The following is a 19581-nucleotide window of genomic DNA, read 5'->3' as shown; positions in this document are numbered from 1 at the left end:
CTTTGTGCTGTTAATGGCAAACATTTACATATATCTTTGAGAAGCATTTGTAAGGACCTTGAAGGTCACTAAAAGAACTTTGTCTTTTATTTTGAGTGAAAGCGAAAGACTTTGGAGCAGAGAAGTTATCTGTCTATTTACATAAATACGATCCCTCTGTCTACTTTGTTGAAAATAGTCTTTAAGACAGCAAGAGATGGAAGTTGGGAGAAAATTAAGAGATGTTTGCCATAATCCAGCAGAGGGATAAAGGTGACTTAAACCAAACTGGGAGTGGTGGGGTTAGGAAGAAATCAGCAGCTTCTGGATTTGATTTGAAGGTTGCCAATAAGATTTGACAATAGACTGGATGTGGTATGGCTAAAAAGACAGGAATCAAGGATAACTCCAAAGTTTCAGGTCCAAGCAACTAGCAGGATAGACATGTCATTAACTGATACAGGGAAGAGTGCTAAAGTGCAAAGTTTAGAGAGAAGTCCAGGAGATAGGCTAGCTTTGAGATCCCTTATAGACATTCCAGGAAAGCTTTGACTTGGGCAGAGATACATACAAACCTGCAAAGACGTTCAGGTGGGAGATAGAAATTTGGGAATTGTCAGTATGGCATTTATAACCATGAGACTCAATGGGGTCCTTGAGGGATGAGGATGAAGAGAAATGAGGCCCGAGGACTGAATTCTGGGGCATCCAGTGTCAAAAGTGAGGAGATGTGAGAAGGAATCTGCAGTGAAGAATAAGAAGGGGCTGGGAGCAGTGTCTCATGCCTGTAATCCCAGCACCTTGGGAGGCCAAGGTGGGAAGATTACCTGAGATCAGGAGTTTGAGACCAACCTGGACAATATGGTGAAGCCCCTTCTCTACTAAAAACACAAAAAATTAGCCGGGAGTGGTGGCGCATGCCTGTAGTTCCAGTTACTTAAGAGGCTGTGACAGGAGAATTGCTTGAACCTAGGAGACAGAGGTCGCAGTGAGCTGAGATCATGCCATTGCACTCCAGTCTGGGTGACAGAATGAGACTCCATATATATATACACACACACACACATACACACACACACACATATATATATACATATATAAAAAATACATATATATTATATATATTTTATATAAATTATATATTATAATATATATAATATATAATACATATAATTTATATAATTATATATAATATATAATTATATATAATTTATATGTATTATATATAATTTATAGAAATTATATATATATAATTGTTATATATAAATTATGTATATATTATATAGATATATAAAGAATGAGAAGGGAAAGCCACTGTATGATAAATATTTGTTTAAATATATGACTCTCTTAATATACTGTGGACAGCTAAGAAATAGAAATAATATATTTATTGGCATGCTCCTTACATACAAGAGTTTTAAATCCATTCTCAACCATGTATACTTTAGAAAAGCTCCTAAGTCTAATGCACTCTCCAAGTTGAAAATAACTCTTTCTGTACTTGCCATGATATGAGGCACATGGTAGTTGCTTTGTGTTTCTGAAATTAACATTTAATATATGACCACAACTTAAAAATGTCCAAATTTTTCAGACACCAATTTTGAACAATGACAATAATCAGCCATCAGCCAAGATCTTACCAAGAAAAACCATATGCATAAGCCAGCTGCAAGCAGGGTGCTGGTACATAGGACAGTTCTATCTAAGTACATGTACATTATGGACACTTATGTAAAATAAGTAAAGTGAGGAACGTGTGTTACAATTTTGGAGCTGGATCACTTTTCAATAGCTTCACATTTTAAAATCAAAATCCAATGCTTTTATCTTTTTAAATTTCTGACTTACAATTTTGCTGTCATTAAGAGTGATGACTTGGAGTAGTGAAAAGAGAATAGGAAGACTTTTATCCAAATCTCAGATCTGCTATTTGTAACTGTCTGATGTGCTGCAAGCCATCCTCAGAACTCACCTGTCTCACTTGTGGAATTAAAATAGTGAAATCTACTCTGAAGAAATATTGCAAGAGCTATACATACATTTAAATTACCTGGCACAGAGTTGGCCCACAAAAATGGTAGTTGTGACTATCACGATTGATAATTGTGTTAGTAATAATCATCGCCATTATGACAAGAATATAATGTAGATGATTATGAACTGAGTAATGAGTTAGTTACCCATGACTATGTAACAAATCACTCCAAAATTTAGTGGCTTAAAGTAACCATAAACATTCATTATTGCACAGAACTCACAAAGTCTCTTACGACCTTGCTTGAAAGTCACACATTATTTCTGCAATATTCTATTGGTTAGCCCTCTTTAGGCTGGCAGGGACTATAGAAGTGTGCAAATACCAGGAAGAGAGGATCTTTGAGGCTTTGATCTGAAAGACCAAAATAGATGTCCTTTTATGAACTAAGAAGAACCATAAGGTTAGGGAAAAAAATGTTAACTACAGGTTGAGGGTTCAGGGGTTCTAGCATGGCAACTCCATAAATTCCCACAGCTGCAAGAAAAACCACACTCTCTAAACTCCCTAACAACAGGAGCTACCAGGCAATTTATCAGGCTGATTTATAACCCAGATAACCTCAACTCTGATTGGACAGAGGACAGCCTTACTGTTTTCTGACAAGCAACTGTAGCTGACCTTAAGCCAGTTTCAGCAGCTTCCAGAGGCTGTGCACAAATTGTGTTTGTGTCCTATAGTTCACCTTTTGACATAAAGAGCCAAATTCCCCCTCATTTAAATGCTACAACCCACCCCAAAGTGAATATGGGATGTATGTTACATACACAGCACATGCACTTGACTTCCCCTTTTAAATATGCATAACTTTTCCCCAAAACATGCTGAATATATTTGACTTTACCATGTAACAGAGACCCTGTGAGGCATCAAACCCAACCTGCTCTTCCTCTCTTTGATGAGACAGCACGTACAGTCCATGCTGGAGACTCTCTTTTCAGCTTGCAAACTGATATTGCCAATAAAGTCCTCCTTTCCACTATTGTAGTCATCCTGATGGCCTTTTGGATGACAAGTCACCTTGTGGCTCCAGCTACCACAAATAGCAAATAAACTATACCTTTAACATTGCCTGTTATATTTGAAGATGTTGAAAATAACAGATTTGCTTTCTCTGTGCCACTTCTAAAATTGAAAATAATTCCAATTCTTTCTCAATGACTTTAAATAAGGGTGATTATTTTTATTGCCACGGCCTTCCCAAAAAGGCTTTGTTCAAATGGCTAGTTATTTGAGGAAGTGTAAGGAAGCCTGCTGATATGAATGCATAATCAACATTGCTGTCTAACTAGCAAGCTAGCGTTTCCATTTTTCTCTGAGAGAAAATTCAGTTTTGTTTCCACTGACAAGTGCTTACAATAAAATAATACACAATTCCAATCTTCAGCATCATAAAAATGATAGTAAGGAACTCTTACCAAGTATTAGCTAAAGAATTCATATTAGGATTATGCTAGTTATCTTTTAATGTCAACAACCACAGCAAACACACACACACACACACACACACACACACTCACACGGAAAAATACAGTCTTTATTAACTTCCCACTAACAGATTGCCTGACTTTGAACAAGTCATAATCCCATTTTTTATCTTTCAACTGAGGGAATTAGATTTTTTTTAAAGTCATACATGTTCATAGTTGAGACAAACAATATACGAATTCAAATAATTTAAGAGACTATGCTTTCAAACTCAGATTGTAATTATTTTTCACATACTCTTTGAAGTACAGAATGACTGTTAAACCACAGTTTAATAAATCTGACGTAACTTTTGTTTAAATGCAAACACTGTCGGATACTTTTATCATACTCTCAATATTATTAACTCGGCCAGGAGTGCTGACTCATGCCTATAATCTCAGCACTTAGGGAGGCCAAGGTGGGCGGATCACCCGCGGTCAAGAGTTTGAGATCAGCCTGGTCAACATGGTGAAACTCCATCTCTACTAAAAATACAAAAATTAGCTGGCATGGTGGCAGGCGCCTGTAATCCCACCTACTTGGAAGGCTGAGGCAGGAGAATTCACTTGAACCCAGGAGCAGAGGTTGCAGTGAGCCAAGGTTACTACTGCACTCCAGCCTGGGGGACAGAATGAGAACCCTGTCTCAAAAAACATATATCTATTATTAGCTCATCTGCCCTCCCAACTTGAAATTTTATATCAGCAAATACAACCTTGGCTTTGATTACCAATAGGAATTTCCCCAAATACTAAGAATGTAATGTGTTGATATGAATGGCTGTTTGGTGTTGATGTATTATTTTCTAATCTATACCTCTTTTTTTCCCAATTTTGAGACAAGGTCTTGCTCTGTCACCCAGGCTGGAGTGCAGGGGTGTGATCACAGTTCACTGCAGTCTCAACCTCCTGGCCTCAAGTGATCCTCCAGCCTCAGTGTCCCAAAACAATGGAATTACAGGCATGAGCCACCATGCCCAGCCCTGGAACTCTTAAAAACTGGTCAGAAGGCCGGGCGTGGTGGCTCAAGCCTGTAATCCCAGCACTTTGGGAGGCCGAGGCGGGTGGATCACGAGGTCAAGAGATCGAGACCATCCTGGTCAACATGGTGAAACCCCGTCTCTACTAAAAATACAAAAAATTAGCTGGGCATGGTGGCGCGTGCCTGTAATCCCAGCTACTCAGGAGGCTGAGGCAGGAGAATTGCCTGAACCCAGGAGGCGGAGGCTGCGGTGAGCCGAGATCGCGCCATTGCACTCCAGCCTGGGCAACAAGAGCGAAACTCCGTCTCAAAAAAAAAAAAAAAAAAAAACTGGTCAGAAAAGGCAAGTTAAAGGGTCAGAGGTGAGCAGAAAGACAAAAACGTGCACACTGCTTTAAAAAGCAATCAAAGCACCACAGATTTAAAGCAGAACAGAAACAAGTCATACATCATTCTAGGCCAAGAAAATCTTGTCTATGATAAAAAATCTTTCTTCCTGCTGGACAGCTTGAAACTTAAGACTATTTGCGTGGTTAGCAGGCTGTCAAGTGATATGCTCACATTTGGGCTCTTTGAAGTTTAATCGGCCATAATTTATGCCTTTTCTTTTCAAGTAGCAATCAGGTCATGTTGTTCTCCCCAGGATAACAGAGTGAAGAACACTTAGGGCTAGTCTTCAGTTCCCTTTGCATTTCACCCTGCAAAACGGTGCCTTCTGACTAACGGCTTTATGCCACCCCATGAAGAATCTGTCTTTCAGAAAATCCGATTGTTCTCAGTGATTTTAAATGGTACGCCATGAAATAGCTCATCAAGCATAGACACTCACCTATGGCACAAACTGCACTTAGTCTGTGCAAGGCAGATGTTCCAAATCTTGATTCCGAGCATTAGTATTTTACCCCAGAAAGCTGTCTGAATACAAGTGAGCCCACCACGCCCTAGCAATTCTGCGGACAGCTACAGGGCAGTGGCTTACAGGCTGTTTCTTAGAAGACATCTCAGTCCCTTACTAGAGGCTCTATTTAAATGCTCCAGTGCTCAGAAGATGTACAAGATTGCTGTTGTTTAAAAAGTTTCTTTCCACCTTTAAAAGCCACCCTAGGGGCCTATAATCAATAGGCTGATGAGAATGGTAGAGCTATTTAACATATATGTGGCAGAGATGCCTGGTGGACTACCACTGATTGGGGCTCCCTTTCTGTAGCACACACTTGTTGCTACAAACAGCTGCCCAAAACAGACTCTCTGTTCCCAAACACCCACCGCACATCAGCGCCTCTTGCATTCTATTGGTCAAAACCCCCAACATGCTCCCAACATTTAGAAGGGCCAGTCCCAGATGGTGGAGTGAGAATGGGAGTGATGTGCGCCCCCTGCAGGCTAGGTGCAGTATTGGCTTTCTCTTTATTAGTACCCGCTCTTTGAGCAGCAAGATGGTTGAAGATGGCTTGATCTTAACATGGAAGGAGCCAGCATCCATGAATCAATATCCGGGGGAAAAGCCACCCAGGAGAGTTGCCTGATAAAGAAGGAACATTATATATTGTGCGAGAGAGAGTAAAATATTTTGCTCAGGCTTCGAGTTTGGGAGCTTTTGTTAGAGCAGGGTGTCTATTCTGACCAAATGGTAGAAACTGAACAAATCTAACGGGACATTTTCTTGGGATCCAGGACTCTTGGGGAAAGAAAAGAAAAGCATGAAAAAGAGAAGTAAAAACAACAGAGGCAGAAAAGTCCAAGAAAAGGAAATGAGTTCGTTTCCTAGGTCAGCACCTCTGAAGTATCTACTCTTAGAAAAATCATTTCATTGATATGAGGCAATGAGGAATAAGATGGACAGCTTGGATAGCCACAGAGACATTTTTCTAAAAAATATAAGCAAGAAAGATTACAAGTAATAAGTTTGCCATACTGAAAAATGAGCAAACTCGCAGTGATAAGATGACGATAAGGAGTTTTAATACAGTATAATATTTTATCTGGGAGATAACCTACTGGAAAGAATAGAGCTGCAGAAAGGCAGAAAAACATTCAAGGGAAAAGGATGAGGTAGAAAAAAAAATCAGAAAAGTAGAGACCCAAAGTAAGAGAAGGAGTCAAAGAAGTTAAAATTGGTTTCAAAACGGTGTTGGTTTATAGATTTATAATTTTTTTAAATCTAGGAATTAGAGATAGTATCAAAATTCTTTGAAAACCTAAGAAATACATTCGTTCATTTATTTGGTTATTCAACAAAAATTTATTGAGCAACTGCTGTGTGCCGAACCCTTGTGATTGGCACCACGGGACAGACGTGTGAACAAGACATTGTCCCACTCTTTTTGGAGCTCACAATCTAACACATAGAACAGAGAATTATGGCACACAAGACCCCATTTGTTCTCCTCGTGGCAACTGCTTAATTTTCTTTTATTCAAAAAATATAGTTAAGACTAGGGAAGAAAAAGGGCACTTTTCCCTCCCACTATAACTCCATCTTCCTAAATGCTACTTTAGCAATGTGAAAGGGACACATAGGCTGAAGAAAGAAAATTCTAAGTCTCTAACAGACCATGACAAAAATAAGCCCAGATAATTATTTCTAAGAAAATGAAATCACTTTTTTATCGCTGTACACTGAATGGCTTTCCCCATTGTACGCCCCAAGTCTGGAATAGCACTGGTTATAGAACACACAATCCCTGACCATAGACAATACAACTGAAAAAATTAGTCTCCTGTGTGCAAAACACTTTTATAACAACAGGCAATTCATGTCTGCTGTCTCTAGACCTTTGCCAAATAGAATATCAGTACAGGCTAATTATATGAGCCAGCTGAAATTGTATGTGTTTAATGGAAAGACATCCCCCTAAAGAACAGCTGAGAAAAGGTCTTAGCACCAAATAGAAAACAACAGAGAAGAAGTGAGAGGGCAGACATGGGGGTGTGGGCACCCAGCATTCTAATTAGCATACTGCAGCTACCACTTTTGTTGATGCACATCAAAGAGTTGTCAAATTCTCTGCCTTGAAAAAGATGCCTTCCATGATTAGAGAATTTTCTCCCTCTGCTGACTCAGGTGTTTTGCAAAAACACACAGATATTTGTCACCCTCAAGTTGAAAACTTTTGTCACTTTGGAAAGCAAAAACGGGTAATGTCAGAGAGCGCTGCAGAGTCAAAAGTCAAGTTTTACTCACTAATTTACACATCTGTCAAGGAGCATAGCCAGCTTTCCACAGGGTCTGGCAGAGCAAAGACCAATTTTCTTGTTCTACTTTTCATGCATCATTTTGTCACATGCCTGATGTGTGGAAGGCGCCACAAGAGGTTTGGAACTCAAGTCCCTCAGGAAAAGCTTCAGGAAGATCCTTATAACACCCACATACCCGACAAACAACAAACGAAACAACAACATCAAAACCGGCCTGGCATGCAGTAAATCGCTGATGCGAGAATTACTTCAAGTCCGCTCCCAAAATCAGTGACTTTATTGTGAAAGGGAAGAAGCATTTGCAAAGGTCTTTATTCCAACTAGTCTATAATTTAGGCATGCTCTGAATGAACAGGCCACCTGAACAGGCTTTGTGTGAGCAGCAGGCTATTTTATTCAACTAGGTATGAGTGGGCTGAGTCCGAAAAAAAAGTCAGTGAAGGGTAGTCGGATAGGAGGTGGTTTTATAGTTTTGAGGTAAGCAGTGGAAAGTTACAGTTCAGGACAGTTTTTGCAAGCCGGGGGAAGTGTTGTGGGGGAGCGGGGGTGGTGTCACAAGGTCCAATGTCACAAGGTTGGGTTATCAGTTAAGGCAGGAATAATGGCAGAATGTTGCAAGGTCAGTTAATTAGGCACTGCAGGAGCTAACCACTCTTCTTCTGTGGTTTTCCTGTTACTTCAGACTTTCTGGCTCTGGGGGGCCATCTGGAGGTATCCGTGCAAGTTACCATGGGCTGTACAGTCCATGGTGCAGTCAGTTTATAGGTCCTTACATATAGAAAATAGAGTCCTGGCAGGAACAACAGCCTACTCCAATTGTGGAATTTAAGAAGGGCTTAAAAAAGGGACTTTTCCCAAAGATCTGAGCAAGCTGTAGTTCTCTAAGTACAACAGCAGGGGATTATTAATAGCTTATCCCTAAGTTAAAGGGTCCAATGGAGGGAATGGAGAGAGAGGGAAGGAGAGAGAGAGCTAGCGTGAAAGAGAGAGTAAGAATGAGAAAAGGACAGGGCGAAAGACCTACTAATACCCTTGGCTTTTGTTCAGTGATGCAGCACTTCTTTCAGTCAAGGATGAAGGCCAGGAGTGTTGAGTCATGCCTGTGAAAGGAAAATATCTTTGGGCCCCAGAATCACTAAGGAAAACTCAAGCTGGAAACTGCTTAGGGCAGAGAGTGTACTTTAATTTTATGTTTAATTTGACTCAAATAGAAATGAAAGTGTCTCCCTCTAGAACACTACCAGACTTATGATGTAAATTTTGCTATTTGATTTTCACCTGAGTTGTTTCCTTTAATGTGCAAACTTAAGGCTATTTAGCGGACAACTGCCTAGGGTTGTGAAACAGGTTATCAAGAATCTGAAAGTCTGTGATAGGAAAAAAGGGGGGGTTATAAATCTATAAAATGTACTATCACCGGCATGCCTAATTATTCTTTATATGTATTTAGGCATTGTGTACACAATGTTTCACTACTAAAGATATATAAAAGTATGCTAATTAATTGGCTTAAAGAAACATAAAGGTGCTTAAATCAGATACTATAAATGAAAAGACCCGTCAAATGCTTTTTCAAATTTATATAACTTAAGTAAAATCTTCAATAAATAAGCTGGCTTTAAAATTATTGGTAAAGTAATATTATAAATGTCTTAAGAATTGCCAGCTTTCATTTTTGTTTGCATTTATTAATCAAGCAATTTCATACTAATCCCTGCCAAATACTATAAGGTGTCAAAATTTGGCATAGGGTTTACAAAACTATAAACCCAGCCCAAAACAGAATTATCTTTGCTTGTGTAATTTTTAATAAGTAAGACATTGATATGAGTTTAATGAAAATAGCTGCATCTCAAATTTAGTAAGATTACAAAAACTTCTAATCCTGTGGTTTTTGGCAGTCTAGTCCAGAGACAACAGGGAGGTTTGTTTTGGGAAAGGACTGTTACCGTCTTTGTTTCCAAGCTAAACTATAAACAAAGTTTCTCCCAAAGTTAGTTTGGCCGGTGGCCTAGAATGAACAAGGACAGCTAGGAGGTTAAGAGCAAGATGGAGTCAAGTCAAAATTTTTTCACTGTCTCAGTTATAATTTTGCAGTGGTGGTTTTATAACTTTAAATCATGACTATCACAGTTTTCATAAACAATCTATGTGTAAACTATTAAAATGAAATAGGTAAATGTAATGGAATAAATAATTGTAGACAAACTGGTCATAATTTAGAATATAAAGTTCTAATAAATAATAGATATTTCATTATTTTGGTATTTCCTGATAAAAAAAGTTCCAGTGATCCAGTAACAAAATCTTTTTCTTAATTAAGGTTATTACATCCATGTATTTTTTTGAGATGGAGCCTTGCCCATGCTGGAGTGCAATGGTACAATCTCAGCTCACTGCAACTTCCTTCTTCCAGGTTCAAGCAATTCTCCCACTTCAGCCTCCCGAGTAGCTGGGATTATAGGTAACTGCCACCATATCTAGCTAATTTTTGTATTTTTAGTAGAGACAGTGTTTCACCATGTTGGCCAGGCTGGTCTTGAACTCCTAACCTCAGGTGATCTGCCCACCACAGCCTCCCAAAGTGCGGGGATTACAGGTGTGAGCCACTGCACCTGGCCCCTGTATGTGCTTTTAAAGTCCTTGTAACATTGAGTAACAGGGCTTTAACTCCTGGTTTTAAAAAGGACATCAAGTCCTGCTAAATTTTAAGTACTGACAGCAATTAAAGCCTCACATTCAGGCCCCATAGAAGATGCCAGTCAAAATAACTGCATTTCTGAGATACAGAGCAAGTAATTAAAGCTATTCAACTCTTCAAGGCCCAGGGACTATTGTGGAAGAAGTGGGCCCATAAGGTCCTAAGGGCCGATTTTGAAAGATGAAATAAGTTTCTCCATAAATTAATCATTAGTGTCAAAGGCACACTGATGCAAAACCAGTATATGCTTCAAATTAACAAGGTTTTCTAGAAGCATAACCAACTCTTTAATAAAGGTTATAAAGGTTATAAAAGGCTTGTGGAAGTTATATTTTATAATCAAGATTAAATTTTATAGATTGTTTACAACATTTTGAAAAACAAATGTAATTGGCTTCATGCTGGTTTTATTAGGGCTTCTTGTTTAGAAAATTCAGTCTCCTCTCTCAAAGAATCAAGGTTTTCACTTTTTAAAAAAATCCTTGAAAATTATCACTTTGGTTAGATAAATGATCTTACAATGACCTGTAATCCTATTTTGTAATATCAAGTGTGTTAAACCTTTGATATTTGACAAACTTTCTAAAATCAAATTATAAATTCTTTTTCTAATCTAGTTAATCCTTTAAGACATTAGGTTCTCTAAAGTCCAAAAATGACATGATTTGGCTTATTTGGCATAAAACTATACAGGAAGCATTGTCAAATATAAAGTGGTGTTTGGTTTTCTTTGGGTTGTATTTGTATAAATATGTTGTTGGTATGTGTTCCAAAATTATGGGAAACTCCAGTAATTCTGATATATTTTAGTGTACATTATCAATAATAACCGTTATGTTAAAATTATTCTGTGCCACAGAAGTAACAAATTTTCTTGTCAATTGTGTCTTTTGACTATGGCTGTTTTAAAACTTTTTTTCATCCATGGACAATTGTCTTGTTTTGTTCCTCTTTAGAGGGTGGTTTGATAATCAGCTATAAAACTTCAACAGGTGCTCTTAAACGCAGGATTCTAACAACTTGGGAGATTGTGATATCAGGAAAACCTTTCAGGATTCATGTGGAGCTAAAATATTCATGAGTGTCAAGCAGAACAAAAATTAACTGCATGGACTGAACCAATCTTTTTTACTTTTTTTGATTAAAATGCTTGCTGATCCTTTGTTTTGTTTTTCAGAGTCTTAAAACATTTCTTTTGCACTATTGACAGCTTTGTAACAATTTAGTGTATTCCCATGAACAAAATTTAGAGCATATTTGTTTCTCTCTACCTGATTTATCTGGAATTTGGAAACTCTTTGTGAATATCCTTAACTTATGGCAATGCATTTATTTGTGTAAGTGTAATAGGAATCTGTTTTAATTTATAACAGGACACAATTGGAGAAATTGGTTATTTTAACAAGGCTTTGACTGGAATGGTGCGTTCCTTTAAGGAATCAAACTTGACTTATGGAGCCAATAAAGCCCTCGGAAAAACCAGCCTCATATTTTGTGTACACAGTTCCCTTACAGGGTAAATAAGGGACTTGTAGTAAATAAAGAATGTCACTTGCTGACAAGCACAGAACCCCGAGGTTAAACTTGGAACCTCACGAAGAGAAGAAATTCACCAAACTTATAAGTATTTGATGGCACAAATCCATGGCTGGGCTTGGCTTTAAAAAAAAGTCTCATCTGAGATTCCTTCCTTGGAACAGAGTTCCATCAAAGCCAATTTAAAAATCTTTGTAAAAAATAATTATTCTTGTTGCACTATATACAAATAATTAGGCCAACTCTAATAAGCAAATCAGTGCTATCATGATTTACCTTTAGTAAAATGGGAAACTGGAGAGAGAAAAAAATTGTGTTTCAAAACAATACTACACCTGTTAGATTCTACTCTTGCCTAATTTTTTTTTTAACTTTTATTATTTTCTACCGTTTGGACCAAATTCTAATTTTTCTTGGCTACAAGTCTTCAAAATAATGTTTTCTATTTTTTTCTTTTTCTCCATTTTTTCTAATTTGGAGTCACTGAAAACTAAGCTGTGCTTTTTAAAAATCATACACACTGAAGCTGGACAATTTAAACTTCAGAAGAAAATAACAGCAACCAATTTACATACATAAGCCACTTTCATACCTACCTACTAATGTATGGACTTCAGAGTCATGTGGCCTATATCGATTTTTCCAGATTTTCCTTTGCTTTGTCGTTGCTTTTTTTCCCCTTCCTCCCTCTAATTTTCTTTACAAAGGACAGGAGACTTCACAACCTGCTAAAATGAAGTTTCGGGACTTACCCATCTAGGCCTTTCTAGGAATAAGCCATCCTAGCCATGAGAGATCAGATGAAACCTGAGACCAGAGACTCATTTTTTTTTTTTGTAAAATCCTTTCTCCAAAAGACTTTTAAAAAGAAAAGGGAGGAAATGGGAAAGGCAAATATCTTGGGCCCCCAAATCACTAGCGAAAACTCAAGCTGGAAACTGCTTAGGGAAAACGTGCCTCCCATTCTATTCAAAGTTATCCCCCTGCTCACTAAGACAGATGATGCACATCTGATTGCCTTCTTTGAAAAGGCTAATCCAAAACTCAAATGAATGCAACCATTTGTGTCTCACCTATTTGTGACCTGGAAGTTCCCCCCACTGCCACTTTGAATCTTCCTGCCTTTGCTTCAGGTTGTCACCACCTTTCCAGACAAAACCAAGTTACTTCTTACATATAATGATTGATGTCTCATGTCTTCCTAAAATGTATAAAACCAGGCTGTGACCCAACTACTTTGGGCACATGTTGTCAGGACTTCCTGAGGCTGTCCTCAACCTTGGAAAAATAAACTAAATAACTATTATATTATTTATTTTAGTTAAATAAATAACTAAAATAAATTAACTGAGACTTGTCTCAGATTTTCTGGGTTCACATGCTTGTACACTCAACACTTAGGGAGGCCAAGGCAAGAGGATCACTTGCACCCAGGAGTTTGAGGCCAACCTGGGCAACACAGGACCCCATCTCTACAAAAAAACAATTACAAATTAGCCATCCATGGTGGTACACACTTGCGGTCCTGGCTACTCATGAAGCTGAGGCAGGAGGATGGCTTGAGCACAGGAGGTCAAGGCTGCAGTGAGCTGTGTCTGTGCCGCTGCACTCTGGCCTGGGTGACAGAGTGAGACTCTGACACACACACACACACACACACACACACACACACACACACACACACAGCATGTAGTTAACCTGTGACAACACCAAAAACAGTGTTTCTTCTTCTTCCTCGCTCTTTCTGATATCTTTTTCATGCTCCTTCTTGGTCAAATCGAAAAAAAAAAAAAAAAAAAAAACCCTGATGGCAAAAGAGGCCAGAATCTATTAGTGAGTTCCACATATGTCAACCTCCCTGAGAAAACGGAGAGATGAAACTGTCAAGAAAAATTATGAGAGTGGGAGTGGAGTAGGTGGGGCAAATGGAAGACACACAGCATAGTGGATTCCCTTGCGAGCTTAAGGCCTGCTAGTTGGAATTTAAGGAAAAGAAAATAAGAATTTTAATAGAGCTATCCTTCTGTGAGAAACTGAGCTAACATACAAAATTTGACTGCTGTCAAATTGACTGACTCAAATCAAAGATCTTAACCAGTATCAAGCTTTCCTAATAATTTCAAAGATCTGCAGAGAAGGGAGGGAAATGGGGCTAGAGGAGAAGTGAAGAAGTTAAGAGGTTTCTGGAGGACTCTAAGAGAGGGATGATGGCAACTCCTTTTACTTGTCAGGATAGAATAGACTATGATGTGATAACAGTTGGTTTGCAAAACAAAGGTTTATTTCTTTCCCATGAAATGCCCACTCTATATCTGGAGGGCTGTCTAGGGCAGCTGCGCTCCATGTGGTTTAGGGCTTGCGATGGTTCATTTCCTGTGTCAACGTGACTGGGCTCAGGGGTGTCCAGATAGCTGGTAAAACATAATTTCTGGTTGTGTCAAGAGGCTCAGACAAACCAGAGGCAGGCTCGGGACATCAAGAGTGGACACCCCATTTAGCAGCATTACCCACCTGTTCTACTAGAAAATATAAAATAAAGAATGGACACCCCAGTTGTAGAAAATAAAAGTAAATAGAAGTTCCTCTTCAAAGCTATCTTCTTAGCTTATTAGGTGACTCATGCCTATAATCCCAGCACTTTGGGAGGCCAAGGCAGGTGGATCACGAGGTCAAGAGATCGAGACCCACCTGGTCAACATGCTGAAACCCCATCTTTACTAAAAATACAAAAATTAGCTGGGCATGGTGGTGCATGCCTGTAGTCCCAGCTACTCAGGAGGCTGAGGCGGGAGAATTGCTTAAACCCAGGAGGCAGAGGTAGTGGTGAGCCGAGATTGTGACATTGCACTCCAGCCTGGGTAACAAGAGCGAAACTCCGTCTCAAAATAAATAAATAAAATAAAATAAATAAAAATGAATAATAGCTTGTTCAAAGGTTGATTTACTCTAAAGTCTTTTGTTAATAATCCTAAGTAGCTGTTAGTTATAATAAAGAAGCAGGTATATTCTGTGTTCCTAGTTCTTATACTCTAGCCCAGATATTTGCCCTGACATGTCTGGACAAGCCCAGGCAGGCTTCATCCCACAGTTAATTTCTTTTCCTTATTTGGAAATGTTATTGCTTCTTTAAGTCTTTTGTAAAGGACTTCCTCTTTTCCTCTGTTCTCTCCTACCCTTTTAGGAAAAGTTCTGAGTTATTAGCCAATCAGTATAGTTTAGATTGTGAGGCCCAGCTCCAGCCAATGGAGGCAGGGCACAGAGGTAGAGGCCAGTCTGTAAGGGATAAATATGTCTGCCTTTCCCCTGTTCTTTGCACTCTTGTGGCAAACTGCTGGCAAGTGTACCCTTTCTGCAGAAAGTAATGTTGCCTTGCTGAGAGAAAATTTATTTTCAAGTACTTCTACTTCTGTGACACTGAAAACTTACATATAACACCAGTTGTGTCTTCCCACATTGCACATGGCCCAGGATAGAAGATAAGGTATCTATGTGAGTTCCATCAGCTTCCTCACACAGCAGAAACTTTGAAATTGTGAAACGTTTCCCTGTTAGACCCAGGGAGTTCCACAGCCTTTCAGCCATTCTCCAAGGAGTCCCACCTCCTGGATCTTGGCTTCCATTAACTTAAAGCAGGACCTCAGCCAGAGATCAGCCTGCTAGGGACACTCCATGGATGTGTCTCTTCCTCTAAGCAAATATCATTAGTCTGTTTACCCAAAGGCTCAACAGAGGCACAGGTTAAACCAGTTTACCTACCTTGGTTCTCCCCACGTCAATCTCCAGCACCCCCAGGGAAGGGAAGGAATGGATTAGAGGCAGCTGCTTTACTACTTCCTCCCATAAACACATTTCTAACATTAAAGAAGAGGGGTGTGTGTGTGTGTGTGTGTGTGTGTGTGTGTGTGTGTGTATGTGTGTGTGTGTGTGAGAGAGAGAGAGAGAGGGAGAAAGTGAGAATCACTGATTATTAGGAAAAGAAACAGAAAAACATGAAGGCAGGAATACCACTCACTGGCTCTTCCTTTTATAGGATTGGCATACGGAAAACAGCAATACCTCTTAATGAAACCACCTTTGACAATTATAACTGAAGAAATTATGGCATGAAAGAAATCAGACCTAACTAACTCCATGTTGCATCTAACCGTTAAGCTGTCCTTGTTCATTCCTGGGTGTAGGTTGAACTAACTTTTGGGAAGGAATGCAGTTCATAGTTTGACTCTGAAACAAAATTGCTAAGAGCTCTTTCCTGAAAGGACCCCCCTTCTTGCCTGGGACCAGTCTGCCTTTGCAGGACTAACAAATTAGCTACAGATTAGAAATTACAGTTTAGGGGTCATGCAGCCTCTGACTCCAAGAGTCTGAACCTCCTCTAATGACTCCTGGGGATACCATCCCTATTGTAAAACCTAAGATCAGCACTTGAGACATTTTTCAGACCTTACACTGGATGGGTTAGCTGGCACCTCCACCGCAGACCAGTAATCTGGATCAACCAGCTCTGCCATCCCACCCAAGAACAGAAGATGGCAACAAAAACACACTTTGACTCCCTATGATTCCATCTCCAACCTGACCATCAGCACTCCCCACTTTGCAAGCCCCTATCCACCAAATTATCTCTAAAAAGTTTGATCCCTGAATGCTCGGGGAGACTGATTTGAGTAATAAAACTCTGTTCTCCCAGCTGGGCACGGTGGCTCATGCCTGTAATCCCAGCATTTTAGGAGGCCAAGGTGGTTGGATCATGAGGTCAGGAGATCGAGACCATCCTGGCCAAAAATGGTGAAAACCCCTCTCTATTAAAAATACAAAAATTAGCTGGGCGTGGTGGTATGTGCCTGTAATCCCAGCTACTCAGGAGGCTGACGCAGGAGAATCACTTGAACCACGGAATCAAAGGTTGCAATGAGCCAAGGTCCAACCCGGGGAGACTGAGACTTCATCTAAGAGGAAAAGGAAAAAAAAAAAAAACAAAACACCTTGGTCTCCCACAGTCAACTCTGTGTGAATTATTCTTTCTCCACTAGAATTCTCCTCTCTTGACAAATCGGTTCTATTTAGGCAGCAGGCAAGGTGAACTCCCCTGGGCAGTTACATTATCCTGAACCATCTTCAAATTTTGTCAGGCAAGCATCAAGCAAGATGAAATTCAGGTTACTTTCCTTTCAGAGGGTCAAAGGCATAACCTCAAGTCCCTGCCCGACACACACATACACATCCCCTTTGTCCAGCACCCTTAGACTGGGCACCTTCCTGGAACAATCAACACAGTGCTTCTCACATCAGTCTCAGGCCACCAATGCCTCTTCCATGTAGATGAGGCATGGAGCGCTTGCGTTTCCTTTTCCCCAGGTTGAAGGAGATGATGCAGCAAACCCTCTAAAATCCAGGACTGTCAGCCGCGTTGGGGAAGCTGAGGGAGTGGCACAGCTGAGACTGGGGGTAAATCATTCACCTGCTAAAATCGTAAGCACAATTTTGTCCAAGTGTGTATTTTTCTAGGATAGCATTCAGAATACGTATCAGATTCTTGACAGGATTGAGGGCCTATAAATGAGTAGCCAGTAAAACTACATGGTGTTTTGGGGAGTGGTTTGGTTGATTTTGGAGACACAGTCTCGGTCTGTCACCCAAGCTGGGTGCAGTGGAGCAATCATAGCTCACTGCAGCCTTGAACTCCTGGATTTAAATGATCCTCCTGCCTCCGCCTCTTGAGTAGCTGGGATTACAGGCACATGCCACCTGATTTTGATTATCTTTTGTAGAGATGGGGTCTTACTATGTTGCTAAGCCTGTTCTCAAACTCCTGGCCTCAAGCAATCCTCTAGCCTCTGCCTCCCAAAGCACTGGGATTGTAGGCATGAGCCACTGTACCTGGCCCCTATGTGTTATTTTTAACAAGTGCGGATCCAGGGACAAGTCAGTTGAGTCCCACTGCCAGGGTCTGGTCCTGGTGCATACTGTTTGGCCCTGGTCCATCCTGCTTACCGACAGGATCTTCAGAGCCCAAAGGTAAACCTGAGAGTGAACACGGTCTCATATTCCAAATGACTTCAGAGACACTGTCAAACATTCTGAATATAAAACCCTTATTGTAAAAGGAAATTAAATGTGAAGAGTAGAACTTACCCTTTCGTTTTGTTAGAGAAAGACTCAAGGCCATATTGCAGATTTTTGCATTTCTCCGTCAGTTGGAGCGACTTCTCATTCAGATATGTGCTGTTTCATGAAAGAGATTTTTAAAAAGATTGATTTAAAATGAGAGCTTATAAGATATTGTTAACAAAAATCAGATTTAATTGATAAAGTGTGTCCGAATGAAGTCTGATTTTTACACCATTATTGGATTTCTCCATGGAAAAGGAAATTAATATTTTCACTTCTGATGGGTCTAAATGAAAAAAAAAAAAAAAAAAAACCTTACACTCTAAAGTTAAACATAAAAGAACTCTATTTTGAGGACTTTATACTGACAGGTTTTCATACTCTGAGGTTAGTTGTTACAATCAACAAGTTATTCAATAGTTATAATCACTGTGTGTTTATTTTTAAAAGATGTTTTCTTTGGTAGAAAACATGCAGACATAAGCAGTCATTAATCCTTTCCAGAATAAACACGAATCTGACCTTTGATTATTATAATAGCTGCAATAGAAGGGCCTGGTGCTATTTGTTTTGTAAACTTTGAAAACTGGAAGTGGAACCAAAAAAAAATCCAAAGTCAGACTAAGGACATGGGTTACAAAGTTCGCCTGTCTATCAGCCTCATGGACATACACAGGTTATTTAACCAGCTCCAGCGCAGCTCCAGGTGTAGACTCCCATATCTCTAAATCAAGGATAACTGTGCTTATCTCATAGTATTACTGTTACTGTGCCAAGTAGCAATGTAAAGCACTTGTAATGTGCGTCACACATACTAAGTGCTCAGAAAAATTAACTATCTCTTTCCAAGACTTAAAAATATATATATGAGGCTGGGCACAATGATTCACGCCTGTAATCCCAGCACTTTGGGAAGCCAAGGCAGGCGGATCATAAGGCCAGGAGTTTGGAACCAGCCTGGCTAACATGGTGAAACCCCATCTCTACTAAAATACAAAAATTAGGCATGCTAGCGGATGCTTGTAATCCCAGCTACTTTGGGAGGCTGAGGCAGGAGAATCGCTTGAAGCTGGGAGGCAGAGGTTGCAGTGAGCCGAGACCACACCATTGCACTCCAGCCTGGGTGCTACAGTGAGACTCTGCCTCACAAAATAAAAAAAAAAAAAAAATATATATATATATATATATACACACACACACACACACACACACACACACACACACGCACACACACACATATACAACTCTAACTTGCTGTTAATGCATTTATTTAATGAAGATATTTATGGGCAGCATAATATGGGTTGGGCCATACACAGGTTATTTAGGACAGAGAGGAAGAGAAAATAGACATGGTCTCATTCCCTAGCCGAGCTTGCACTCTGATTAAGGAGAAAGATAAAAATAACCACACAAAGCAAGATGGAATTATGAACTGTGATTGGTTATGGCCATAGTATATGGCTTGGAAGAGGTGGTCTCTACTCACACTGAGGGGTCAAAGGAGGCCTCCAACGAAGTATCATTCAGGTGGAGACACTCAAGGATGATCCAAACAAAGTGCGTA

General features: G+C 39.7%; 1 protein-coding gene across 1 annotated transcript in view; it reads right to left on the bottom strand.

The window, feature by feature from the left end:
* Positions 1–19581, bottom strand: part of ST8SIA6 (ST8 alpha-N-acetyl-neuraminide alpha-2,8-sialyltransferase 6) — a 136124-nt gene that overhangs the window by 53552 nt on the left and 62991 nt on the right. The window contains exon 3 of the mRNA XM_032244130.1: positions 18039–18128. Coding sequence (XP_032100021.1) covers positions 18039–18128 — 90 coding nt within the window. The remainder of the gene's footprint in view (positions 1–18038; positions 18129–19581) is intronic.

The sequence above is a fragment of the Sapajus apella genome, unplaced genomic scaffold (assembly GCF_009761245.1).
Source record: "Sapajus apella isolate SASKATOON/1434 unplaced genomic scaffold, GSC_monkey_1.0 scaffold53, whole genome shotgun sequence".
Taxonomy (NCBI): domain Eukaryota; kingdom Metazoa; phylum Chordata; class Mammalia; order Primates; family Cebidae; genus Sapajus; species Sapajus apella.
This window is presented reverse-complemented; position numbering and strand designations above follow the sequence as displayed.